The sequence below is a fragment of the Sapajus apella genome, unplaced genomic scaffold, assembly GCF_009761245.1.
Source record: "Sapajus apella isolate SASKATOON/1434 unplaced genomic scaffold, GSC_monkey_1.0 scaffold77, whole genome shotgun sequence".
NCBI classification, from domain to species: Eukaryota; Metazoa; Chordata; class Mammalia; order Primates; family Cebidae; genus Sapajus; species Sapajus apella.
Genome location: NW_022437017.1, coordinates 7388881 through 7411375, shown reverse-complemented (window position 1 = coordinate 7411375; position 22495 = coordinate 7388881). Strand labels below are relative to the sequence as shown.

Here is a 22495-nt window from a genome sequence, read left to right as displayed (position 1 = left end):
CTTCTGTAAACCGCTCGAAGAGCCACGCCAAGATAATGAAGAAAAAGAAAGGGGAAAAAAAAAAAAAAAAGTTATATTATATATATATATATATATATATATGTATTGTGGATCAAGGCTTGCCTGTGGGGTGGGGAGGAAGGGGTGGTTTATGGTTTGAGACACAGATGCCTCCTCCTTAATCGGAACTGCTATGTGATTTGCTAATAATGAGACATCAGGGCTCAAATGAGCGCGTCACTCGCATTCCTTGATGTCACCGCCTTCTTTGCCATCCCCAAATCCGAAGCCAGGGTCTGAATGCAGGAGTGTCCCGGGCCCACTAGGGACCCCCACTGGGGACCCACCACACCCCATGTTTAGAAGGTTGTGGAGTCAACGCCAACATAAAGCTGCAGCTGCCAGGGGACTGGGGGTCGAGGGCGGGGCTGGGGGCAGTGTTCCTGGGGGCTGAGCTCACGCCCAGCTCAGAAAGAGGAAGGCAGAGGCGAAGACCCCTCCCTCCAGAGAGCAAACGCGTTTCCACTGCCTTGGAGAACTTACCCTCCCGGGAAGGGCCTGGCTGCCTGCCACCCCCCGCCCCCACCACGTAGCATGCAGGAGGGATTTTTTTTTCCCCCCGTGCTGCGTGTTACCGTCCCTCCTCCAAGAATGAATGACGACATCGAGGACAGAGAACCGAGTGAGAAACTCTCACCCTGCACGGGGGAGGGTCTAGTTTTAGCCATCCCCTCCCCCCACTTCCTCATCTGGCTCTGGGTCCTCCCTTGCTGAGCCACAGTCCCCGATGCAAACCTGACATCCACGCTGGGGGGCTGCGGGTGACCTACGCCAGAGGGGCAGCCAGGGGGCCGTGAGAATCGGGGGCCTTAGTTGCTTTATTCGTTTGTTTTTTTGAGAGGGGGTCTTGCTATCTTGCCCTGGCTGGTCTTGATCTCCCGTGCTCAAGCGATCCTCCCAAAGTGCTGGGATTACACGTGTGACCCACTGCCCCTGGCCAGATGCTTTATTTTGTATTTTATTTTTTGAAATAGGGTCTCTGTTGCTCAGGCTGGAATGCAGTGGCACAATCATAGCTCACTGCAGCCTTGACCTCCTGGGCTCAAGTGATCCTCCCACCTCAGCCTCCTGAATAGCTGGGACCTCAGACACCAGGCACCCACCACCATGTCTGGTTAATTTTTGTATTTTTTTCTTTTTTTTTTTGTAGACATGGGGTCTTGCCTTGTTGCCCAGGCTGGTCTTGACCTTCTGGGGTCAAGGATTCCTCCCATCTCAGCCTGCCAAAGTGCTGGGGATTACAGGTATGCGGCACTGCACCTAGTCAAATGTTTTATTTTTATCTTATTTTTTGAAGTAGGTCTCACTCTGTTACTCAGGCTGGAATGCAGTGGCACAATCATACCTCACTGCAGCCTCGACCTCCTGGGCTCAAGCGATCCTCCCACCTTAGCCTCCTGAATCGTTAGGACCTCAGGCACCCATTTTTTTTTGAGAGCTCGGGTCTTGCTGTGTTGCCCAGGCTGGTCTCGAACCCCCGGTCTCAAGCGATCTGCCCAAAGTGCTGAGATTCCAGGCATGCACACTGCACCTGGCCCCTAGATGCTTTAAAAAGTGGAACTAAGGCTGGGCACAGTGGCTCACGCCTTTAACCCCAGCACTTTGGGAGGCTGAGGCAGGTGGATCATTTGAGGTCAGGAGTTTGAGACCATTCTGGCCAATATGATGAAACCCTGTCTCTACTTTAAAAAATACAAAAATCAGCCTGGCATGGTGGCGCATGCCTGTAATCCCAGCTACTCGTGAGCCTGAGGCAGGAGAATTGCTTGGACCCGGGAGGCGGAGGTTGCCGTGAGCCGAGATTGCACCACTGCACTCCAGCCTGGGTGACGAGGGAGACTCTGTCTCAAAAAGAAAAAAGAAAATCAAAATAAAAAGTGGATCTAGCTACTCGGGAGCTGTTGCGAGGACAGGTAGAGGTAATGGATGCACACGGTGGATGACGCTCTGTAATGACTGCCGGACATGGGCCTGAAATCCTTTCACAAGTGCGGGAATGCACAGAGAAATGACTTTTTTTTTTTTTTTTGAGATGAAGGCTCGATCTGTCAACCAGGCTGGAGTGCAATGGCGTGATCTCGGCTCACTGCAACCTCCGCCTCCCAGGTTCAAACGATTCTCCTGACTCAGCCTCCCGTGTAGCTGGGACTACAGGCACGCACCACCACGCTTGGCTGGTTTTTATATTTTTAGTAGAGACGGGGTTTCACCATATTGGCCAGCCTAGTCTTGAACTCCTGACCTTGTGATCCACCTGCCTCAGCCTCCCAAAGTGCTGGGAGTCCAGGCGTGAGCCACCGCACCTGGCCGAGAAATGACTATTGCCTTTAAGACAAAGTTTCTCCACCCAGAATCCATGGATGTTTGGGGCCCAATCATTCTTGGTCATGGGCGGCCATCCTGGCACTGCGGGGTGCTGAGCAGCACCCCTGGCCTGCCCCTGGGAGCGTTCCTTCCCCACAAATACACCTCTAGACAATGCCAAGTGTCCCCTTGCAGCAAGGGTGGCAGAATTGTCCACAGGTGCAAAGCACTGGCTTCTCAAAGCACAAAACAGATGGAGGTGGCTGAGTCCTAAGATGGCAGGATGTTAGGCCCTAAAGGTATCTTAGAGGTCATCTCAAATTCAACTCTTTTGTTTACAGAAGGGGAAACTGAGACCTAGAGAGTGAGATGGTCTGAGAGTCTGCCATGCCCCGGAGCAGACCTGAACTCGGTCTCACCTGGCAGCTCTGACCCTGGCCCTGGCCACCACCCAGACTGCTGCCCCCTGCCCTTCCCCTGCACCCAGTGGGCTTTTCAAAACAAGAAAAACAACATTGGTGTGGGGGGTGGGGTGGCACCGTGGCTCACGTTTGTAATCCCAGCGCTTTGGGAGGCCGAGGTGGGAGGATCGCCTGAGCCTGAAAGTTTAAGGTCAGCCTGGGCAACATAGCAAGACCCCATCTGTGTGGAAACATTAGCCAGGCATGGTGACACATGCCCATGTGCCCAGCTGAGGCAGGGCATGGAGGCATGGAGGCTGAGGCAGGAGGATCGCTTGAGGTCAGGAGTTGGAGGCTGCAGTGAGCCAGGATCGCAGAACTACGCTCCAGCCTGGGCAACAGAGCAAGACCCCATCTTTAGATAAATCAATAAATAATGTGGAATTTTGTGGTTAGTAAAGATGAGGGTCTCATTTCCAATCCCGGTCTCTCTCCGCACTGCCTTTGTGAGCCGTGGGGGGTCGGAAGGTCACTAGGACTTGCTTGAGGGAGGACAGAGGGACAGGACAGGTGGCCTGGTAGAGATGGCAGACAGCGATAGGTTAGAGCCGACCGGATTCTGTTTGAACTTGGCATTCCCAGCATGGAAGCCAACGTGTATCAGCCATTCACACCTTAGTATGAATGATGATTTGGATTTCTTGGTTTCTAGTTGAGGTCCAAGGTAAGAGAGGGAGGATAATTCTATGTGCATCATGGCTCACCCTGGAGAAGGTGGATTTCAGAGTTTCCAAGGGAGCGGGGCTTGTATCTGAAGGCTCAGCCTCTCACCTGGCTTCAAACTCCAGACCCATCTGTGCACCCTAAGCTCTCTGTGCCTCTGTTTACTCGTCTGTAAAACAGGGGAACCGCAGGGGGCTGGTGATAGTTCAACAAGAAGGGCTGGGTGGGGGCAGATCACCCCTGTAATCACAGCGCTTTGGGAGGCCGAGGAAGGAGGACTGCTTGAGCCAGGAGTTCAAGACAAGCCGGGGCAACATAGCAAGACCCAATCTCTTAAAAAAGTCTTTTTTAAATTAGTCAGGCATGATGGTGCACACCTGTGGCTGCAGCTGCTGATTGGGGGCTGAGGCAGGAGGTTTGCTTAAGCCCAGGAGTTCAAGGCTGCCATGAGCCATGACTGTGCCCCTGCACTCCAGCCTGGGCAACAAAGCAAGATCATACCTTTAAAAAAAATTAAAGAGCCGGGTGCAGTGGCTCACACCTATAATCCCAGCACTTTGGGAGGCTGAGGTGGGTGGATCACCTGAGGTCAGGAGTTCAAGACCAGCCTGGCCATCACGGTGAAACCCCATCTTAAATAAATAAATAAATAAAATAAAAGGGCTGGGTGTGGTGGCCCACCCTTGTAATCCTTTAAGGCAAAGGTTTTTTGTTTGTTTGTTTGTTTGAGACAGAGTCCTGCTCTTGTTGCCCAGGCTGGAGTGCAGTGGTGCAATCTCAGCTCACTGCAACCTCCGCCTCCCTGGTTAAAGCAATTCTCCTGCCTCAGCCTCCCGAGTAGCTGGGATTACAGGTGCCCGCCACTACACCCAGCTACTTTTTGTATTTTTAGTACAGACAGGGTCTCACTATGTTGGTCAGGTTGGTCTTGAACTCCTCACCTTGTGATCCACTGGCCTCAGCCTCCCAAAGTGCTAGGATGACAGGCGTGAGCCACCATGCCCAGCCCAAGACAAGGTTAAAGCACTGTGGAAGGCAGAGGCCGGTGGACCTGCTTGAGCTTAGGCGTTTGAGATCAGCCTGTCCAATACGGCGAAACCCCATGTCTATTAAAAATACAAAAATTAGCCAGGAGTGGTGGCTCACCCCTGAAATTCCAGCACTTTGGGAGGCTGAGGCAGGTGGATCACCTGAGGTCAGGAGTTTGAGACCAGCCTGGTCAACATGGTGAAACCCCATGTCTACTAAAAATACAAAAATTAGCCAGGTGTGGTGGCGGGCGCCTGTAATCCCAGCTACTTGGGAGGCTGAGGTGGGAGAATCGCTTGAGCCTGGAAGGTGGAGGCTGCAGTGAGTTGAGATCATGCCATTGCACTCCAGCCTGGGTGACAGAGCTAGACTCTGTCTCAAAAAGAAAGAAGGAAAGAAGAAGAAGAAGAAGAAGAGGAAGAAGAGGAGGAGGAGGAGGAGGAGAAAGAAGAAAGGGAGGGGGAGGGGGAGGAAATAGGTCGGGCACTGCCGTTAGGATTACCGACCAGTAAAACCCATTCCTCTGTGGCTTCCCTTCAGGGCTCATCCCTGCTTCAAGCCGGTGCCTCTTCCCAGCTCCCATGGGGACCACCGAAGCCACACTCCGGATGGAAAATGTGGACGTGAAGGAGGAATGGCAGGACGAAGATCTTCCCAGGTAGGACTTCCCCATCCCTGCGTCAACCGTAGGGGGAGCAGGCCCGGTGTCTCTCCCAGGTGGGACGCAGGAGCCAGACCGTCTCTGAGTGGGATCGGCCTGGGGCTGGCCTGCTTCCATCTCTGCGCGTCCCCACCTCCCACACCCTCTGGGGGGCTGAGGCCCTGTGTGCGAGCCTGCTCTGTGGCCTCACAGTGGATAGTCCAGGCCAGGCACTGCGTGATATTTGCTCAATTACAAAGATTCACTTCTGTCCTCCCTGCCCCAAACCTCCAAAGAAAGCCCACCCCTACACTATTTGTTTTGTTTTTTTGACGGGGTCTCGCTCTGTCGCCCATGCTGGAGGGCAGTGGTGCAATCTGGGCTCACAGCAACCTCCGCCTCCCGGGTTCAAGTGATTCCCCTGACTCAGTCTCCCTAGTAGCTGGGATTACAGGCATGCACCACCATGCCAGGCTAATTCTGCATTTTCAGGAGAGGCAGGGTTTCTCCATGTTGGTCAAGCTGGTCTTGAACTCCCGACCTCAGGTGATCTGCCCGCCTTGGCCTCCCAAAGTGCTGGGATTGCAGGTGTGAGCCACCGCGCCTGGCCCCCTATTTTAAGAGTTCTAAACATTCTGGCCAGGCGTGGTGGCTCACGTCAACAGTTTGGGAGGCCAAAGCGGATGGATCACTTGACGTCAGGAGTTCGAGAGCAGCCTGGCCAACTTGGCAAAACCCCATCTCTACTAAAACTATAATTAGCTGGGCACGGTGGCACATTTTGCTGGGCATGGTGGCACATGCCTGTAATTCCAGCTACTCGGGAGGCTGAGCCACCATGGTGATTTATTAGGAGACACCCACCTCCCCCTAATATGCTGAACTTTTTTTTTTTTGAGACAGAGTCCCGCTCTGTCGCCCGGGCTGGAGTGCAGTGGCGCAATCTTGGCTCACTGCAACCTCCGCCTCCCAAGTTCAAGTGATTCTCCTGCCTCAGTGCCCAGACTAGCTAGGATTACAGGCGCAAGCCACCACACTAATTTCTATATTTTTAGTAGAGATGGGGTTTCTCCATGTTGGCCAGGCTGGTCTCAACCTCTTGACCTCAGGTGATCCTCCTGCCTCGGCCTCCCAAAGTGCTGGAATTACAGGCGGGAGCTGTGCCCAGCCCTTATGCTGAATGTTTTGCAAGGACATGTCGTCTATACTCTGTCTCCCCACCACAGAGAGCCCCACAAGGGCAGGGGTCTTTATTTATAGCTTGCTGCTGTATCCCAACCTAAGGACAGTGCCTGGCATACAGTCAGCGCCTAATAAATACTGGGGTATGAGGGCTGGTCACCAGATGGAATAAGAAATCACAGGGGCCAGGCATGTTGGCTCACACCTACAATCCAGCACTTTTAGAGGTTAAGGCTGGGTGGATTGCTTGAGCCCAAGAGTTCAAAACCAGCCTGGACAAGATAGTGAGACCCCCGACTCTATTAAAAAAAAATTAGCTGGGCATGGTGGTGTGCACCTGTAGTCTCAGCTACTTGGCAGGCTGAGGCAGAAGGATCGCTTGAGCCCAGAAGGCGGAGGTTGAAGTGAGCCAGGATCACACAACTGCACTCCAGCCTGGGAGACAGAGGGAGACCCTGTCTCTATTTTAAAAGAAAAACAAAAGGCCACGTGCAGTGGCTCACGCCTGTAATCCCAGCACTTTGGGAGGCCGAGGCAGGTGGATCACCTGAGGTCAGGAGTTCAAGACCAGCCTGGCCAATGTGGTGAAACTCCATCTCTACTAAAAATACAAAAATTCGCCAGGCATGGTGGCATGCAGCTGTAATCCCAGCTGCTTGGGAGGCTGAGGCAGGAGAATTGCTCGAACCCAGGAGGTGGAGATTGCAGTGAGCCGAGATCACACCACGGCACTCCAGCCTGGGCGACACAGTGAGACTTTGTCTCAAAAAAACAAAAAACAACAACAAGAAAAATGCAGGGCGTGGTGGTGGTGCACATCTGCGGCCCCACTCAGGAGGCTGAGGCAGGAAGATCACTTAAGCTCTGGAGGTCAAGAATGCAGGAAGTTTTTTTCTTTGAGACAGAGTTTCACTCTTGTTGCCCAGGCTGGAGTGCAGTGGCATGATCTCAATGCGCTGCGAACTTCATGTAGAAAGTAAAAAATTCCTCTTCAAAGTTTCTTTTTAAAGAATAATAATAATAAATGAGGCCGGGCGCGGTGGCTCAAGCCTGTAATCCCAGCACTTTGGGAGGCCGAGGCGGGTGGATCACGAGGTCAAGAGATCGAGACCATCCTGGTCAACATGGTGAAACCCCGTCTCTACTAAAAAAAAAATACAAAAAATTAGCTGGGCATGGTGGCGCGTGCCTGTCATCCCAGCTACTCAGGAGGCTGAGGCAGGAGAATTGCCTGAACCCGGGAGACGGAGGTTGTGGTGAGCCGAGATCGCGCCATTGCACTCCAGCCTGGGTAACAAGAGTGAAACTCCGTCTCCAAAAAAAAAAAAAAAAATAATAATAATAATAATAATAATAAATGTTAGAAATAGTCTCTTCAGTGGGGGGGTGGGGAGTTGGGGAGAGATAGCATGGGGAGAAATGCCAGATGTAGTGATGGGCAGGAAGGCAGCACATCACACTGCCACGTGTGTACCTATGCAACAATCTTGCATGTTCTTCACATGGAGCCCAAAACCTAAAATGCAATAAAAAAATCAAATAAAAAAAAAAAAACAGTCTCTTTTAAAGACTTTCTTCAAAGCATTCTTGCTTTTTGCTAGTAACTGTTTGTTAAACCCTGTCCTATGTAGCTGGGAATAAGTACATTCTATGCCTTGTACTTTAACCAAGGTGTTTGTGCTGCATGTGCTCACAGGCATGTCCCAACTCAGTCTATGCCCCTTCCATATTTAAGAATGTTATTGGCTGGGCATGGTGGCAGTGCCTAAGAACAAGCATTCTGTCTCTAGCACTTCACCTCCCAGGCTTAAACAATTCTTGGGCCTCAGCCACCTGAGTAGCTGGGATTACAGGTGAAGAAATGGTTTTAAGGCAATCGCTTGCTCCTGGTGTGCCCCAGGCAGAGAAACTGTGAGTTCCTCATTTGTAGAAAACGGAATCAGGTAGCCAGACATGGTGGCTTACATCTATAATCCCAGCACTCTAGAAGGCCAAGGCAGGAGGACCGCTTGAGCCCAGGAGTTCAAGACAGGCCTAGGTAACATAGAATGGGTGTAGTGGCTCACACCTGTGGTCCCACCTACTCAGGAGGCTGGGCCAGGAGGATCACTTGAGCCCAGGATGTGGAGGCCACAATGAGCTATGATTGCACCCCTGCACTCCAGCCTGGGTGACAGAATGAGACTCCATCTCAAACAAAAATTGGAATCAGATGAGGTGATCTCCATAGGTTCCTTCAGCACCAAACACCAGGGTCTGGAAGTCTCCGGCCAGTCCTGAATGTCACTCTCTCCCGTCCCCATGAGCTCTGGCCTTTGCCGAGATCAAAGCATCAGCTTCTTGTCATAAGTCCTGTCTTTGAAAACCTTCTTCAACCCCATGTCTCCAGGCAGAAAACCCCAAACCATCCTAGACCTTAAAAATTCTCTTATGACTCAGCACAGAGATCCTGGTACACAGTCTAGTGTTCTTTCCAGCTGGGCATGGTGGTTCACACCTGTAATCTCAATGCCTTAAAAGGCCAGGGCAGGTGGATCACTTGAGGCCAGGAGTTCGAGTCCAGCCTGGGCAGCATAATGACAGCCCCATCTCTTAAAAAAAAAATTGCCGGGCGCGGTGGCTCACGCCTATAATCTCAGCACTTTTGGAGGCCAAGGTGGGTGGATCACCTGAGGCCAGGAGTTCGAGACCAGCCTGACCAATATGGTGAAACCCCGTCTCTACTAAAAATACAAAAATTAGCTAGGTGTAGTGGCAGGCGCCTGTAATCCCAGCTTCTGGGGAGGCTGAGACAGGAGAATTGCTTGAACCTGGGAGGTGGAGGTTGCAGTGGGCCGAGATAGTGCCACTGCACTACAGCCTGGGCAACAGAGTGAGACTCTGTCTCAAAAAACAAATAAATAAGAGTAAATAAATAAACAAATAAGCCAGGTATGCTGGTGTGCACCTGTAGTTCCCACTACTCAGGAGGCTGAGGAAGGAGGATTGTTCAGACCTGGGAGATCGAGGCAGTAGTGGGCTCTGATCACACCACTGCACTCCACCCTGGGCAACAGAGCAAGACTGCGTCTCTAAGAAAAATAATAATAATTTTAAAATAATGTCATTTAAAGCAACGGCGCATACGCTTTGGAATCAGACGGCCATGGTTCAAATCCCAGCTCCACAGCAGGTTTGCTCTGCCACTTGGGGCACCTTTTTGAGTATCTCAGTGCCTCTGTTTCCTGATCTGTAAAATGGGACAGTAATCCCTTGTACACCAGGTGGTCATGAAATTTCGATGGGACAGCTGAGATGAGCTGTGCAAGTGAAGGCAGCGTAAATAAAGAATCACCTCCAGTGTCACCGTGATTATTAGCCTGGACCTTGTTCAATGCAGCTCCCTTCCCCCCCCACCCCCCCACCCCCCCTCCGACCCGCTCATTCTTTTCTTTTTTCTTTTCTATTTTTTTTGAGAGAGCATCTCGCTCTGTCACCCAGGCTGGAGTGCAATGGCTCAATCTCGGCTCACTGCAACCTCCGCCTCCCAGATTCAAGCAATTTTCCCCCCTCAGCCTCCCAGGTAGCTGGGATTACAGGCATCCACCACCATGCCAAGCTAATTTTTGTATTTTTAGTAGAGACCAGGTTTCACCACGTTGGCCAGACTGGTCTCGAACTCCCGACTTTAAGTGATCTGTCCACCTAGGTGTCCCAAAGTGCTGAAATTACAGGCGTGAGCCACCGTACCCTGCCTCCACCAATCATTTTTTTTTGAGATGGAGTCTCCCTCTGTCGCTCAGGCTGGAGCGCAGTGGCACAATCTCTGCTCACTGCAACCTCCACCTCCTGGGTTCAAGCGATTCTCCTGCCTCAGCCCCCGAGTAGCTGGGATTACAGGCTCCGGCCACCACGCCTAGCTAATGTTTGTGTTTTTAGTAGAGACGGGGTTTCACCGTATCGGCCAGGCTGGTCTTTAACTCCTGACCTCATGATCCGCCCACCTCAGCCTCCCAGAGTTCTGGGATGACAGCCGCGAGCCCCATGCCCATCTTCCATCAATAATTTTTAAAGCTCGCTCACCCAAACCTTCCTGAGACAAAAACTGGGCCTGGGCGCAGCTGGAAATGCCAGCTGGAGGCTGGTTCTGGAAGGGGTGAGGCCAGCAGGAGCAGGAGGAGGGTGTGCTTCCCGTGAATTTCAGCTCACCCGCTCGGCAGCTCTGCGTCTGCAGGACAGTGGCCTCGCTGTGCCAGCCTGGGCCCCACGAGCAACGCCTTTGCCAACAGCACACTTCTCCACGAGGCCTCTGTCTTCCTTGTCCGGGGAAGGACTGGGTGCAGCTCCTTGGTGCGGCCCCAGCTGCAGACGCACACAGGCACCTCATTCTGCTGCAGAACAGCTCACAGTTCTGTTTCTTTTCTCTTTTTCTTTTTTTTTTGAGGGAGAGTTTTGCTCTTGCTGCTCAGGCTGGAGTCAGAAGGCGCCATCTCGACTCACTGCAATCTCCGCCTCCCAGGTTCAGGCAGTTCTCCTGCCTCAGCCTCCTGAGTAGCTGGGATTACAGGCACGTGCCGCCGTGCCCGGCTAATTTTTGTATTTCTAGTAGAGAAGGGATTTCGCCTTGTTGGCTGGTCTCAAACTCCTGACCTCAGGTGATCCACCTGCCCTGGCCTCCCAAAGTGCTGGGATTACAGGCGTGAGCCACCACACCTGACCTCACATTTATGTTTCTTCCAGCCCAGGCATCCACTGACTCCCCTGGGGACTGCAGGGGTGGTCTCTGTACTTCCCCTAAGGATGTGGGACACAGCACTGCATGCCCTCTGCCCTTCTAGCGCCCTTTTTTTTTTTTTTTTTTTTGAGACAGAGGCTCACTCTATCACCCAGACTGGGGCGCAGTGGTGCAATCTGACCTCACTGCAACCCCTGCCTCCCAGGTTCAAGCAATTCTCATGCCTCAGCCTCCCAAGTAGCTGGGACTACAGGTGCACACTTTTTTTTTTTTGTGATTTTGAGACGGAGTTTCACTCATGTTACCTAGGCTGGAGTGCAATGGCGTGATCTCGGCTCACCGCAACCTCCGCCTCCTGGGTTCAGGCAATTCTCCTGCCTCAGCCTCCTGAGTAGCTGGGATTACAGGCACGCGCCACCATGCCCAGCTAATTTTTTGTAGTTTTAGTAGAGACAGGATTTCACTGTGTTGACCAGGATGGTCTCGATCTCTTGACCTCGTGACCCACCCGCCTCGGCCTCCCAAAGTGCTGGGATTACAGCCTTGAGCCACTGTGCCCGGCCCAGGTGCACATTTTTGTAGGTCAGGCTCATTTTTATATTTTTAGTAGAGACAGGGTTTCACCATTTTGGCCAGGCTGGTCTTGAACTCCTGACCTCAGGTGATTCGCCTGTCAGCCTCCCAGGGTGCTGGGATTACAGGCATGAGCCACCGCGCCCGGCCCAGGTGCACATTTTTGTAGGTCAGGCTCATTTTTATATTTTTAGTAGAGTCAGGGTTTCACCATTTTGGCCAGGCTGGTCCTGAACTCCTGACCTCAGGTGATTCGCCTGTCAGCCTCCCAGGGTGCTGGGATTACAGGCATGAGCCACCACACCCCGCCTCCTCCTAGCATTTTCCTTCTGCAGCCTGCTATGGAGCTGGAGCCGAAAGCAGCCCGGAGGTTCCTCGCTGCCTCAGTTTCTCCACTCATTCATTCTGATACTATGCGCTGACTGTATACCAGCCACTCGTAGCCTGACAACCCAATCAAGGTGGCAGCTGGGTTCGTGGCGCTTCTGACCAGGTCCGGGAGGGAAGGGGAGCTTCCTGGCTGTGGAGGGTGAGGAGGGATGAGCCGGGAAGGAGGTGGGACATAGGGGCCCCGCATCCTGAGCAGCGAGGGCAGCATGTGCGAAGGCCCTGGGCCCAGTGGAGGCAGGTGGAGGGACTGAGGAAGCCTGCGAGGGGAAACTGAGGACTTGCGGAAGGAGCTTGCCCAGGGCATCACAGCTCAGGAGGGTCAGGTGCGGGGCGGGATGTATCACTCAGCTTCCGCAACTCTATTTCCTCACAGCGGAGTGGCTGCGAATTGTTTGCTTGCTTGTAACTTTTTGTTTGAGGGTTTATTTTATTTTCATTTATTTATTTATTTGTTTTTGAGATGGAGTCTCGCTCTGTCGCTCTGTCACCCAGGCTGGAGTGCAGGGGCACGATCTCGGCTCACTGCAACCTCCACCTCCCAGGTTCAAGCGATTCTCCTGCCTCAGCCTCCCAAGTAGCTGGGATTACAGGCGCACACCACCATGCCTGACTAACTTTTGTATTTTTAATAGAGATGGGGTTTCACCATATTGGCGACGCTGGTCTTGAACCCCTGACCTCAAGTAATCCATCTGCCTCAGCCTCCCAAACTACTGGGATTACAGGCATGAGCCACCATGCCTGGCCACCTGTAACTTTTAATTTTGATTAATTTTCTTTTTTGGTGGGGTACAGGGTCTTGCTCTGTCACCCAGGCTGGAGTGCAGGGGTGCAATCATAGCTCACTGCAGCCTCACCATGTCCCAGGCTCTGGAGATCCCCCGACTGGAGCCTCCTGAATATCTGGGACCACAGGCATATACCACCACCGGCTAATTTTTTATTTTCTGTAGAGTGGGGTCTCACTGGGTTGCTCAAGCTGGCCTCAAACTCCTGGGTTCAAATGATCCTCCCACCTCGGCCTCCCAAAATGCTGGGATTACGGGCATGAGCCACTGTGCCTGGCCTATGCTGATATACTTCCAGACTTGGAAAAAAATTACAAGAATGATTTAAGGAATATCTGCACACCTGTAGTGGGATTATACAATTGTTAACATTTTATATCAAAAGTCAGTTCTTGGGACCGGACGAGGTGGCTCACATCTGTAATCCCAGCACTTTGGGAGGACTAGCCGGGTAGGTGACCTGAGGTCGGGAGTTCGAGACCATCCTGGCCAACATGGTGAAACCCCGTGTCTACCAAAAATACAAAAATTAGCTGGATGTGGTGGCAGGCGCCAGTAATCCTAGCTACTCAGGAGGCTGAGGCAGGAGAATCGCTTGAACCCAGGAGGTGGAGGTTGCAGTGAGCGGAGATCACACCACTGCACTCCAGCCTGGGTGACAGAGTGACACTCTGTCTCAAAAAAAAAAAGTCACTTCCAGACAGGCACAGTGGCTCACGCCTATAATCCCAGCACTTTGGGAGGCTGAGGCGGGAGAACTGCTTGAAGCTTGAAGTTCAAGACCAGCCTAGTCACCATAGTGAAACCCTATTTCTACAACAAATTTTAAAATTAGCCAAGTGTGGTGGTGCGCGCCAAGGGTCCAGCTACTCAGACGGCTGAGACAGGAGGATCCCTGAGTCCAGGCATTTGAGGCTATAGTGAGCTATGAGTGTACCACTGCGCTCCAGGCTGGACAACAGAACAAGACCCTCTCGCAAAAAAAAAAAAAAAAAAAAAAAGCTGCCTCCTCAATGAAGCCTTCCCTGACCACCCCAGTGAATTGTCTCCTCCTCGCCTTTATTTCATTCATTTTCTTTGCCGCAGGCATCACCATCTGCCTTCCTCACTTATTTGTTTACTGTCTTCCTTTACGTACATGGTTTTGTGCCAGGAATTGGCTTGCACAATCCTGGGAACCACCAAGTCCAAAATCCACAGGGCAGGCTGGCAAGTGTCAGGTAAGAGCTGACACTGCAGTTTTGGTTTCGTTTTTGAGATGGAGTCTCGCTCTGTTGCCCAGGCTGGAGTGCCATGGCGCGACCTCAGCTCACTGCAACCTGTGCCTCCTGAGTTTAAGTGATTCTCCTGCCTCAGCCTCCTGAGTAGCTGAGGTTACATACACGCACCACCATGCCCAGCCAGTTTTTGTATTTTTAGTAGAGACGGGGTTTTGCCATGTTGGCCAGGCTGGTGTCAAACCCCTGACGTCAGGTGATCCGCGCACCGCAGCCTCCCAAGGTGCTGGGATGACAGACGTGAGCTACCGCGCCCAGTGGCATGTTTTTTTTACCTTTTATACCATATTTTTACTGTTCCTTTTCTATGTTTAGATATACATAGACACACAAATATCATTGTGTTACAGTCGCCTACAGGGATCGGTACAGTCTCGTGTTGGGCAGGTTTGTAGCCTAGAAACACTAGGGTACAGATATACCGTTCCGCCTAGGTGTAGAGTGAGCTATGCCACGTAAATATGTGTATGTACATTCTAAGATGTTCGCACAACAAAATCACCTAAGGAGCCATCTCTCAGAACCGAGCCTCGTTGCTACGTGGCATGTGGCTATATTTGATAAATGAATGAAAAGTAGGTACGGGAGCTCTTCCCATTTTACTTTTTCTCGTTTTGAGATGGTGTCTTGCTCCGTCGCCCAGGCTGGAGTGCAGTCGCACAATCTCAGCTCACCGCAACCTCCACCTCCCAGGTTCAAGCGATTCTCCTGCCTCAGTCTCCCGAGTAGCTGGGACTACAGGCGCCCGCCACCATGCCTGGCTAATTTTTGTATTTTTAGTAAAGATGGGGCTTCACCATGTTGGCCAGGCTGGTCTTGAACTCCTGACCTCAGGTGATCTGCCCACCCCGGCGTCCCAAAGTGCTGGGGTTACAGGCATGAGCCACTGTGCCTTTTTTTAAAAAGTTCCCACAGGGGTTTGTGCGTGTGTCCAACTGGGCACAAGGGGGCAGTAGAGGGCAGTGACCAACCACCCCAGGCTGGCATAGGCTGGCATGGATGGAATCTCTCAGCTCTGCCACCTTGGGCAGGGGCCGCCAGCCCAGCCTATTTCCTCCTCTGTGAAATGGGCTTCTACCTGCCTCAAAGGGCTCCTGTGAGAACTAAGTAGGATTATGCTGTGAACATCCCAGTGCCATGCCTGGCACACGGTGGATACTCTGTCCATGGTGTAAGTTATGATTCTAGAAGATTCTACAACAGCAGGAATCGTAGACTCAGATGCCAATGGGTGCTGGGTAGGCAAAGAAGGAGCTAGAGGGAAATTCTAACACCCAGGAGGGCATCAGAAGATACTTCCTGCTGATCGGTATCAGTTTGGAAGGAGAGGTCTTCTGATTCAAGAAATCATAGATATCTAGACCTTTCTAATTTACTTTTTTGAGATGGAGTCTGGCGCTGTTGCCCAGGCTGGAGTGCAATGGCTCAGTCTCGGCTCACAGCAACCTCCACCTCCCAGGTTCAAGCAATTCTTCTGCCTCAGCCTCCCGAGTAGCTGGGGCTACAGACATGCACCACCACGCCCGGCTAATTTTTGTATTTTTGGTAGAGATGGGGGTTTCGCCACATTAAGCAGGCTGGTATCGAACTCCTGACCTCAGGTGATTTGCCTGCCTAGGCCTCCCAAAGTGCTGGGATTACAGGCCTGAGCTACGGCACCCGGCCAATAAATCATTTTTTTAAAGGAAAGGAACATGCACTCCACCACCCTTCCTGTCTAAACAGCTTGCCTGGCAGCTGAGCCAGGAGTGCTGCACTACACAGATGAATTAAGCGGTAGCCAGGCATTCGTGAGTCAGCACGCCCTGCCGCTACGACCTCTGGCAGCCCCATGCAAAACGTTCTGCCCGGAATGGAATATTTCCTCGGGCAGCCAAGGGCACAGAACACCTGGATCAAACTTGGGCAGCACGGGCTGTGGCTTCAAGAAGTGGTCTGGGGCTCAGGGCGGTGGCTCTCACCTGTAATCCCAGCACTTTGGGACGCTGAGGAGGGTGGATCACATGAGGCCGGGAGTCCGAGACAAGTCTGGCCAACACGGCAAAACCCCATCTACTAAAAATATGAAAATTAGCCAGGCTTTGTGGTGCATGCCTGTAGTCCCAGCTACTCGGGAGGCTGAGACATGAGAATCACTTGAACCTGGGAGGCGGAGGTTGCCGTGAGCCTAGATGGCGCCACTGCACTCCAGCCCGGGTAGCAGAGTGAGGCTCTGTCTCAAAAAAAGAAAAAAAAAGAAAAGGAAAAGATCATAGAGAATTCCTGTAGACTCCGTCCCTGATTTGTCCCAAAATTAACATCTGATATTAGCTGTGTCTATTTTATATGTCACCGTTAATGAATCAATTTTGATACATTATGAGTTAACAAAGTCCACCCTGTTTTAGATTTTCCTAGTTTTTCCTAATGTCCTCTTTTCTTTTCTCCCTTTTTATTTATTTATTTACTTATTTTGAGAGGGAGTCTCGCTCTGCCGCCCAGGCTGGAATGCAGTGGTGTGATCTCGGCTCACTGCAACCTCCGCCTCCGGGTTCAAGTGATTCTCCTGCCTCAGCCTCCCGAGTGCAGCTGGGTTTATAGGCGTGCACCACCACGCCTGGCTAATTTTTGTATTTTTAGTTGAGACGGGGTTTCGTTATGTTGGCCAGCCTGCTCTGGAACTCCTGGGCTCAAGTGATCCGCCCACCCTGACCTCCCAAAGCACTGGGATTACAGGCGGGAGCCACCACGTCCCGCCCGTCCTCTATTTTTAGAATGACATCACTACACACAGCCTACAGAGAGTTACCCAGTTATCCTTCTTTTCCTTGAGGGGAGATACGTACATAAATTATTTGCAATTCTTCTGCACAAAAAAATGTGTCTCTTCTCTCCTGTTTGTTCAATGCCTTACTTATATCCATATAGAGTCATAGACATGTATTTTGTATCTTGGGTTATAATTCAATATTTCCTTATTTATTTGGTTGCACAAACTGTTCCAGCATTAACGTAGAGATCTCTTCTGGTTGACTCAGGCTATTTAATTTTTTGTTTTTTTTATTTTGTTTTATTTGAGATAGAGTCTTGCTCTGTTGCCCAGGCTGGAGTGCAACGGCACAGTCTCGGCTCACTGCAGCCTCCGCCCCCAGGTTCAAGCGATTCCCCTGCCTCAGCCTCCTGTGTAGCTGGGATTACAGGTGCTCACCACCACACCCAGCTAATTTTTGTATTTTTAGTAGAGATGGGGTTTCGCCATGTTGGCCAGGCTGGTCTCGAACTCCTGACCTCATGAACCGCCCACCTCAGCCTCCCAAAATGCTGGGATTATAGACGTGAGCCACCACGCCCAGTCTATTTATTTATTTAATTTTTAATTTTTTTTTAATACTTCTTGCTGCATTTAAGAGTCAAAAACTCATCAGAGATCAAATTCTGCAGGGTCGCCCTAGGGAGAATTCAATTTACTAACATGTTCCAAAGTTTCTGAAGTCACATGATGCTGGGGAAAGCCTTCATTCTTACCAAGACATCCAAAAATCCCCACAAGGCTTAATATTAATTTGATGCTCTAAAAGGAGCCCTTGAGCCCTGATGCATTCTGATTTCTTTCCTCTGTTAAAGAAAAAACAGGCGGGGCTCGGTGGCTCACACCTGTAATCCTAGCACTTTGGGAGGCCGAGGCAGGCGGATTGCATGAGCTCAGGAGTTCAAGACCAGCCTGGCCAACATGGTGAAACCCCGTCTCTACTAAAATTAGCCGGGTGTGGTGGCGTGCGCCTGTAATCCCAGCTACTTGGGAGGCTGAGGCAGGAGAATCGTTTGAACCCAGGAGGCGGAGGTTCCAGTGAGCCGACATCGCACCATTGCACTCCAGCCTGGTGACAAGAGCGAGACTCCATCTCAAAAAAAAAAAAAAGAAAAGAAAAAACATACTGAGTGTGGTGGCTCACGCCTGTAATCCCAGCACGTTGGGAGGCCAAGGTGGGGAGACGGTGTGACCCCAGGAGTTCAAGAGCAGCCAGGGCAACATAGCAAGACCCCATCTCTACAAAAAACTACAAAAATTAGCCAGCCCTGGTGGTGCGCGCCTGTAGTCCCAGCAACCCAGGAGGCTGAGGCAGGAGGATCTCTTGAGTCCAGGAGGTGGAGGGATTACCTGATCACAACACTGCACTCCAGCCTGGATGACAGACTTAAGTCCTGTCTCAAAAAAATATGTATACATGTGGGTCCAGTGATTCTCCAGAACTAAATGTGTTTTCCTTTTGTTACTGTCTTGACTGACTGGCCTGGCCGGACCTGTCTGGGTCACTCCACGCTCCTCTGGCTGAATCTCCGGTGCCTGGTGACTGATGTCCATTCCTGGATGGGTCCACAGGCCGCTCCCAGAAGAGACGGGGGTGGAGCTGCTTGGCAGCCCGGTGGAAGACACATCCTGTAAGTTTCCCTGTCCACAGAAGGGCAGAAACGGGCCCACTGTTTCTGGGTTTCAGCCCTGCCTGGGGCTATAACTAGAAATGTCAGAGGCTGGCCTGGCACGGTGGCTCACGCCTGTAATCCCAGCACTTAGGGAGGCCAAGGTGGGCGGATCACGAGGTCAGGAGATCGAGACCGTCTGGCTAACACGGTGAAACCCCATCTCTACTAAAAATACAAAAAAAAAAGGCCGGGCTCAGTGGCTCAAGCCTGTAATCCCAGCACTTTGGGAGGCCGAGGCGGGTGGATCACGAGGTCAAGAGATCGAGACCATCCTGGTCAACATGGTGAAACCCCGTCTCTACTAAAAATGCAAAAAATTAGCTGGGCATGGTGGCGCGTGCCTGTAATCCCAGCTACTCAGGAGGCTGAGGCAGGAGAATTGCCTGAACCCAGGAGGCGGAGATTGCGGTGAGCCGAGATTGCGCCATTGCACTCCAGCCTGGGTAACATGAGTGAAACTCCGTCTCAAAAAAAAAAAAAAAATACAAAAAAAAGAGCTGGGAATGATGGCACGTGCCTGTAATCCCAGCTACTTGGGAGGCTGAGGCAGGAGAATTGCTTGAGCCCAGAAGGCGGAGATTGCAGTGGGCTGAGATTGCACCATTGTACTCCAGCCTGGGTGACAGTGCAAGATTCCATCAAAATAAAAAAAAAAAAATTTTGTGGGCTTTAATCCAGCTGTCTGTGATGTGGGTGGGCCTCGTCTAATCAGTTGAAGGTTTTTTTAAGAGAAGTGGGGTTCCCCCGGGCAGAGACAATTCTGCCTGTAGACACATTGGCAACATCAACCCCTCCCTCAGCATCCCACCCGCTGGCCCGCCCTGCAGATTTAGAACTTGTCAGTCTCTGTGATCACATGAGTTAATTCCTTAAAATAAATTTCTTCCTTTTTCTTCCATATGTACAGAAAATACACACACACACACACATACCCTACTGGATTTGTCTCCCTGGAGAACTCTAAAATAGGAGACGATCCCGGATCCTACATTCTCCAGGTGGCCTGATGTCCTCACAGGATCCTCACGAGTGGAGACAGGAGGGGGAGAGTCAGAGAGAGCCTGGAAGAGGCTTCGCAATTTGTCTGCACAAGAGATGTGCCTCTTCTCGCTTATGTATTTATTTATTTATTTATTTATTTATTTTTTATTTTTATTTTTTTTTTTTTGAGACGGAGTTTCGCTCTTGTTACCCAGGCTGGAGTGCAATGGCGCGATCTCGGCTCACCGCAACCTCCGCCTCCTGGGTTCAGGCAGTTCTCCTGCCTCAGCCTCCTGAGTAGCTGGGATTACAGGCACGCACCACCATGCCCAGCTAATTTTTTGTATTTTTAGTAGAGACGGGGTTTCACCATGTTGACCAGGATGGTCTTGATATCTTGACCTCGTGATCCACCCGCCTCGGCCTCCCAAAGTGCTGGGATTACAGGCTTGAGCCACCGCGCCCGGCCTTATTTATGTTTTGAGATGGAGTTTTGCTTTTTTTTAGACGGAATCTTGCTCCGTAGCCCAGGCTGGAGTGCATTGGCGCGATCTCAGCTCACTGCAACCTCCACTTCCCAGGTTCAAGCCATTCTCCTGCCTCAGCCTCCCGAGTAGCTGGGATTACAGGTGCCCACCACCATACCTGGCTAATTTTTGTATTTTTAGTAGAGACAGGGTTTCACCACATGGGTCTGGCTGGTCTCGAACTCCTGACCTCGTGATCCCCCTGCCTAAGCCTCCCAAAGTACTGGGATTACAGGCATAAGCCACCGGGCCCGGCCAGAGTTTTGCTCTTGTTGCCCAGGCTGGAGTACAGTGGCTGGATTTCTGCTCACTGCGACCTCTGCCCCCCGGGTTCAAGAGATTCTCCTGCCTAGCTGGGATTACAGGCGCCCGCCACCACACCCGGGTCATTTTTGTATTTTTAGTAGAGACGGGGTTTCTCCAGTTGGCCAGGCTGGTCTCAAACTCCTGACCTCAGGTGATCTGCCAGCTTCGGCCTCCCAAAGTGCTGGGATGACAGGCCTGAGCCACCGCACCCAACTCAAAGTCAAGCTTTGAACCCAGGTCTGCCCACTGTCCAAGCATCCAGCCCTAATCTCTGAGGCAGGTGCCCCGCCCCCACCCACAGGACAGCGGTTATAACATTCGCCGCTGTCAGGCACTGATGTCTGCTCACCAGCCCCAGACGATGGCCTACCCCCTCCTCCCTCTTCCTGTGCAATAAAACAGCTTCCACCAGGTTGGAAACTGGGGAGGAGGTAAAAGAGAGAAAGCAAGGATTGTCTCCGCTTTTCCCGTTTCCCTGCAGCGCCTCCCAGCACGCTAAACTTCAACGGAGCGCATCGAAAGAGGAAGACGCTGCTGGCGCCAGAGATCAACATTTCCCTGGATCAGAGCGAGGGGTCCCTGCTGTCCGATGACTTCTTGGATACCCCCGATGACCTGGATATTAATGTGGATGACATGGAGACCCCGGATGAGACCGACTCCCTGGAGTTCCTGGGCAATGGCAATGAACTGGAGTGGGAAGGTAAAGTGCGGGGTCTCTCTGGCACCTGCTGGACGCTCCGCCCGGCTCGCCCCCCTGGCTTTCCATCTCTGGATTCTCAAAGGCTCAGAGAGTCACGGGCAGGGCAGGGACTCCAAGCTGTCTAGACTTGGGTGCAGGAGGTCAAGGCTGCAGTGAGACGTGATTGCACCACTGCACTCCAGCATGGACACCAGAGTGAGACCATGTGTGAAAAATAAAATTTAAAAAAGAGAGAGTTAAGGTCGGGCACAGTGGCTCACACCTGTGATCCTGGCACTTTGGGAGGCTGAGGCGGGCGGATCAGCGGGTCAGGAGTTCGAGAGCAGACTGGTCAATATGGTGAAGCCCCATCTCTACTAAAAATACAAAAAGGAGCTGGGCATGGTGGCGGGCGCCTGTAATCCCAGCTACTCAGGAGGCAGAGGCAGGAGAATCACTTAAACCGGGACTCGGGACTTGGAGGTTTCAGTGGTCCCAGATTGAGCCACTGTACTCCAGCATGGCATGGGCTACAGAGCGAGACTCCCGTCTCAAAAAAAGAAAAGAGAGAGAGGTTGGTGAATGGTACCAACGTACAATTAGAAGGAATAAGCTCTGTTGTTCAATAGCAGAATAGGAGCGGTGCCAGGGGGAGGGTCCGTCGCCATTCACCCCTGCAACTTTGTTTGTTTTTGAGACAGGGTCTCCCTCTGTTGCCCAGGCTGAAGTGCAATGGCGCTGTCTCGGCTCACTGCATCCTCCACCTCCCGGGTTCAAGCAATTCTCCTACCTCAGCCTCCCACGTAGCTGGGATAACAGGCGTGCGCCACCATAGCTGGCTAATGTTTATATTTTTAGTAGAGACGAGGTTTCCCCATGTAGCTCAGGCTGGTCTCAAACTCCTGGCTTCAAGTGATCCACCCGCCCCGGCCTCCCAGAGTGCTGGGATCACAGCTGTGAGCCTGTCCCTGCAATTCGATACACATTTTTTTTGTGGGCTTGTGAATTTTCCTGTGGAACGTGACTTTCATCAGACTCTCAAAGGCGACCAAGACCCCGGCGAGCTGCCTTCAATGTATGCAACAAATACTTTTAGACCATTTGCTTCCGGGCACGTCCCGATCCAGGTGTGGGGGATATGGCAGGGCTATAAGAGGAGACAGTCAGGCCGGGCGCGGTGGCTCACGCCTGTAATCCCAGCACTTTGGGAGGCCAAGGCGGGCAGATCACGAGGTCAGGAGTTTGAGACCAGCCTGGCCAACGTGGTGAAACCCCGTCTCTACTAAAAATACAAAAATTAGCCGGGCGTGGTGGCGGGTGCCTGTAATCCCAGCTACTTGGGAGGCTGAGGCAGCAGAATTGCTTGAAACCAGAAGGCGGAGGGTGCAGTGAGCCAAGACTGCACCACTGCATGCCAGCTTGGGCGAAAGAGTGAAACTCCATCTCAAAAAAAAAAA

General features: G+C 51.9%; 1 protein-coding gene across 1 annotated transcript in view; it reads left to right on the top strand.

Annotated features, from left to right (window-relative positions):
- ATCAY (ATCAY kinesin light chain interacting caytaxin) overlaps positions 1-22495 on the top strand; it is a 42958-nt gene that overhangs the window by 895 nt on the left and 19568 nt on the right. Inside the window, exons 2-4 of the mRNA XM_032252493.1 lie at positions 5058-5175; positions 18442-18500; positions 20838-21059. Of these exons, the coding sequence (XP_032108384.1) occupies positions 5099-5175; positions 18442-18500; positions 20838-21059 (358 nt within the window). The 5' untranslated portion in view covers positions 5058-5098. The remainder of the gene's footprint in view (positions 1-5057; positions 5176-18441; positions 18501-20837; positions 21060-22495) is intronic.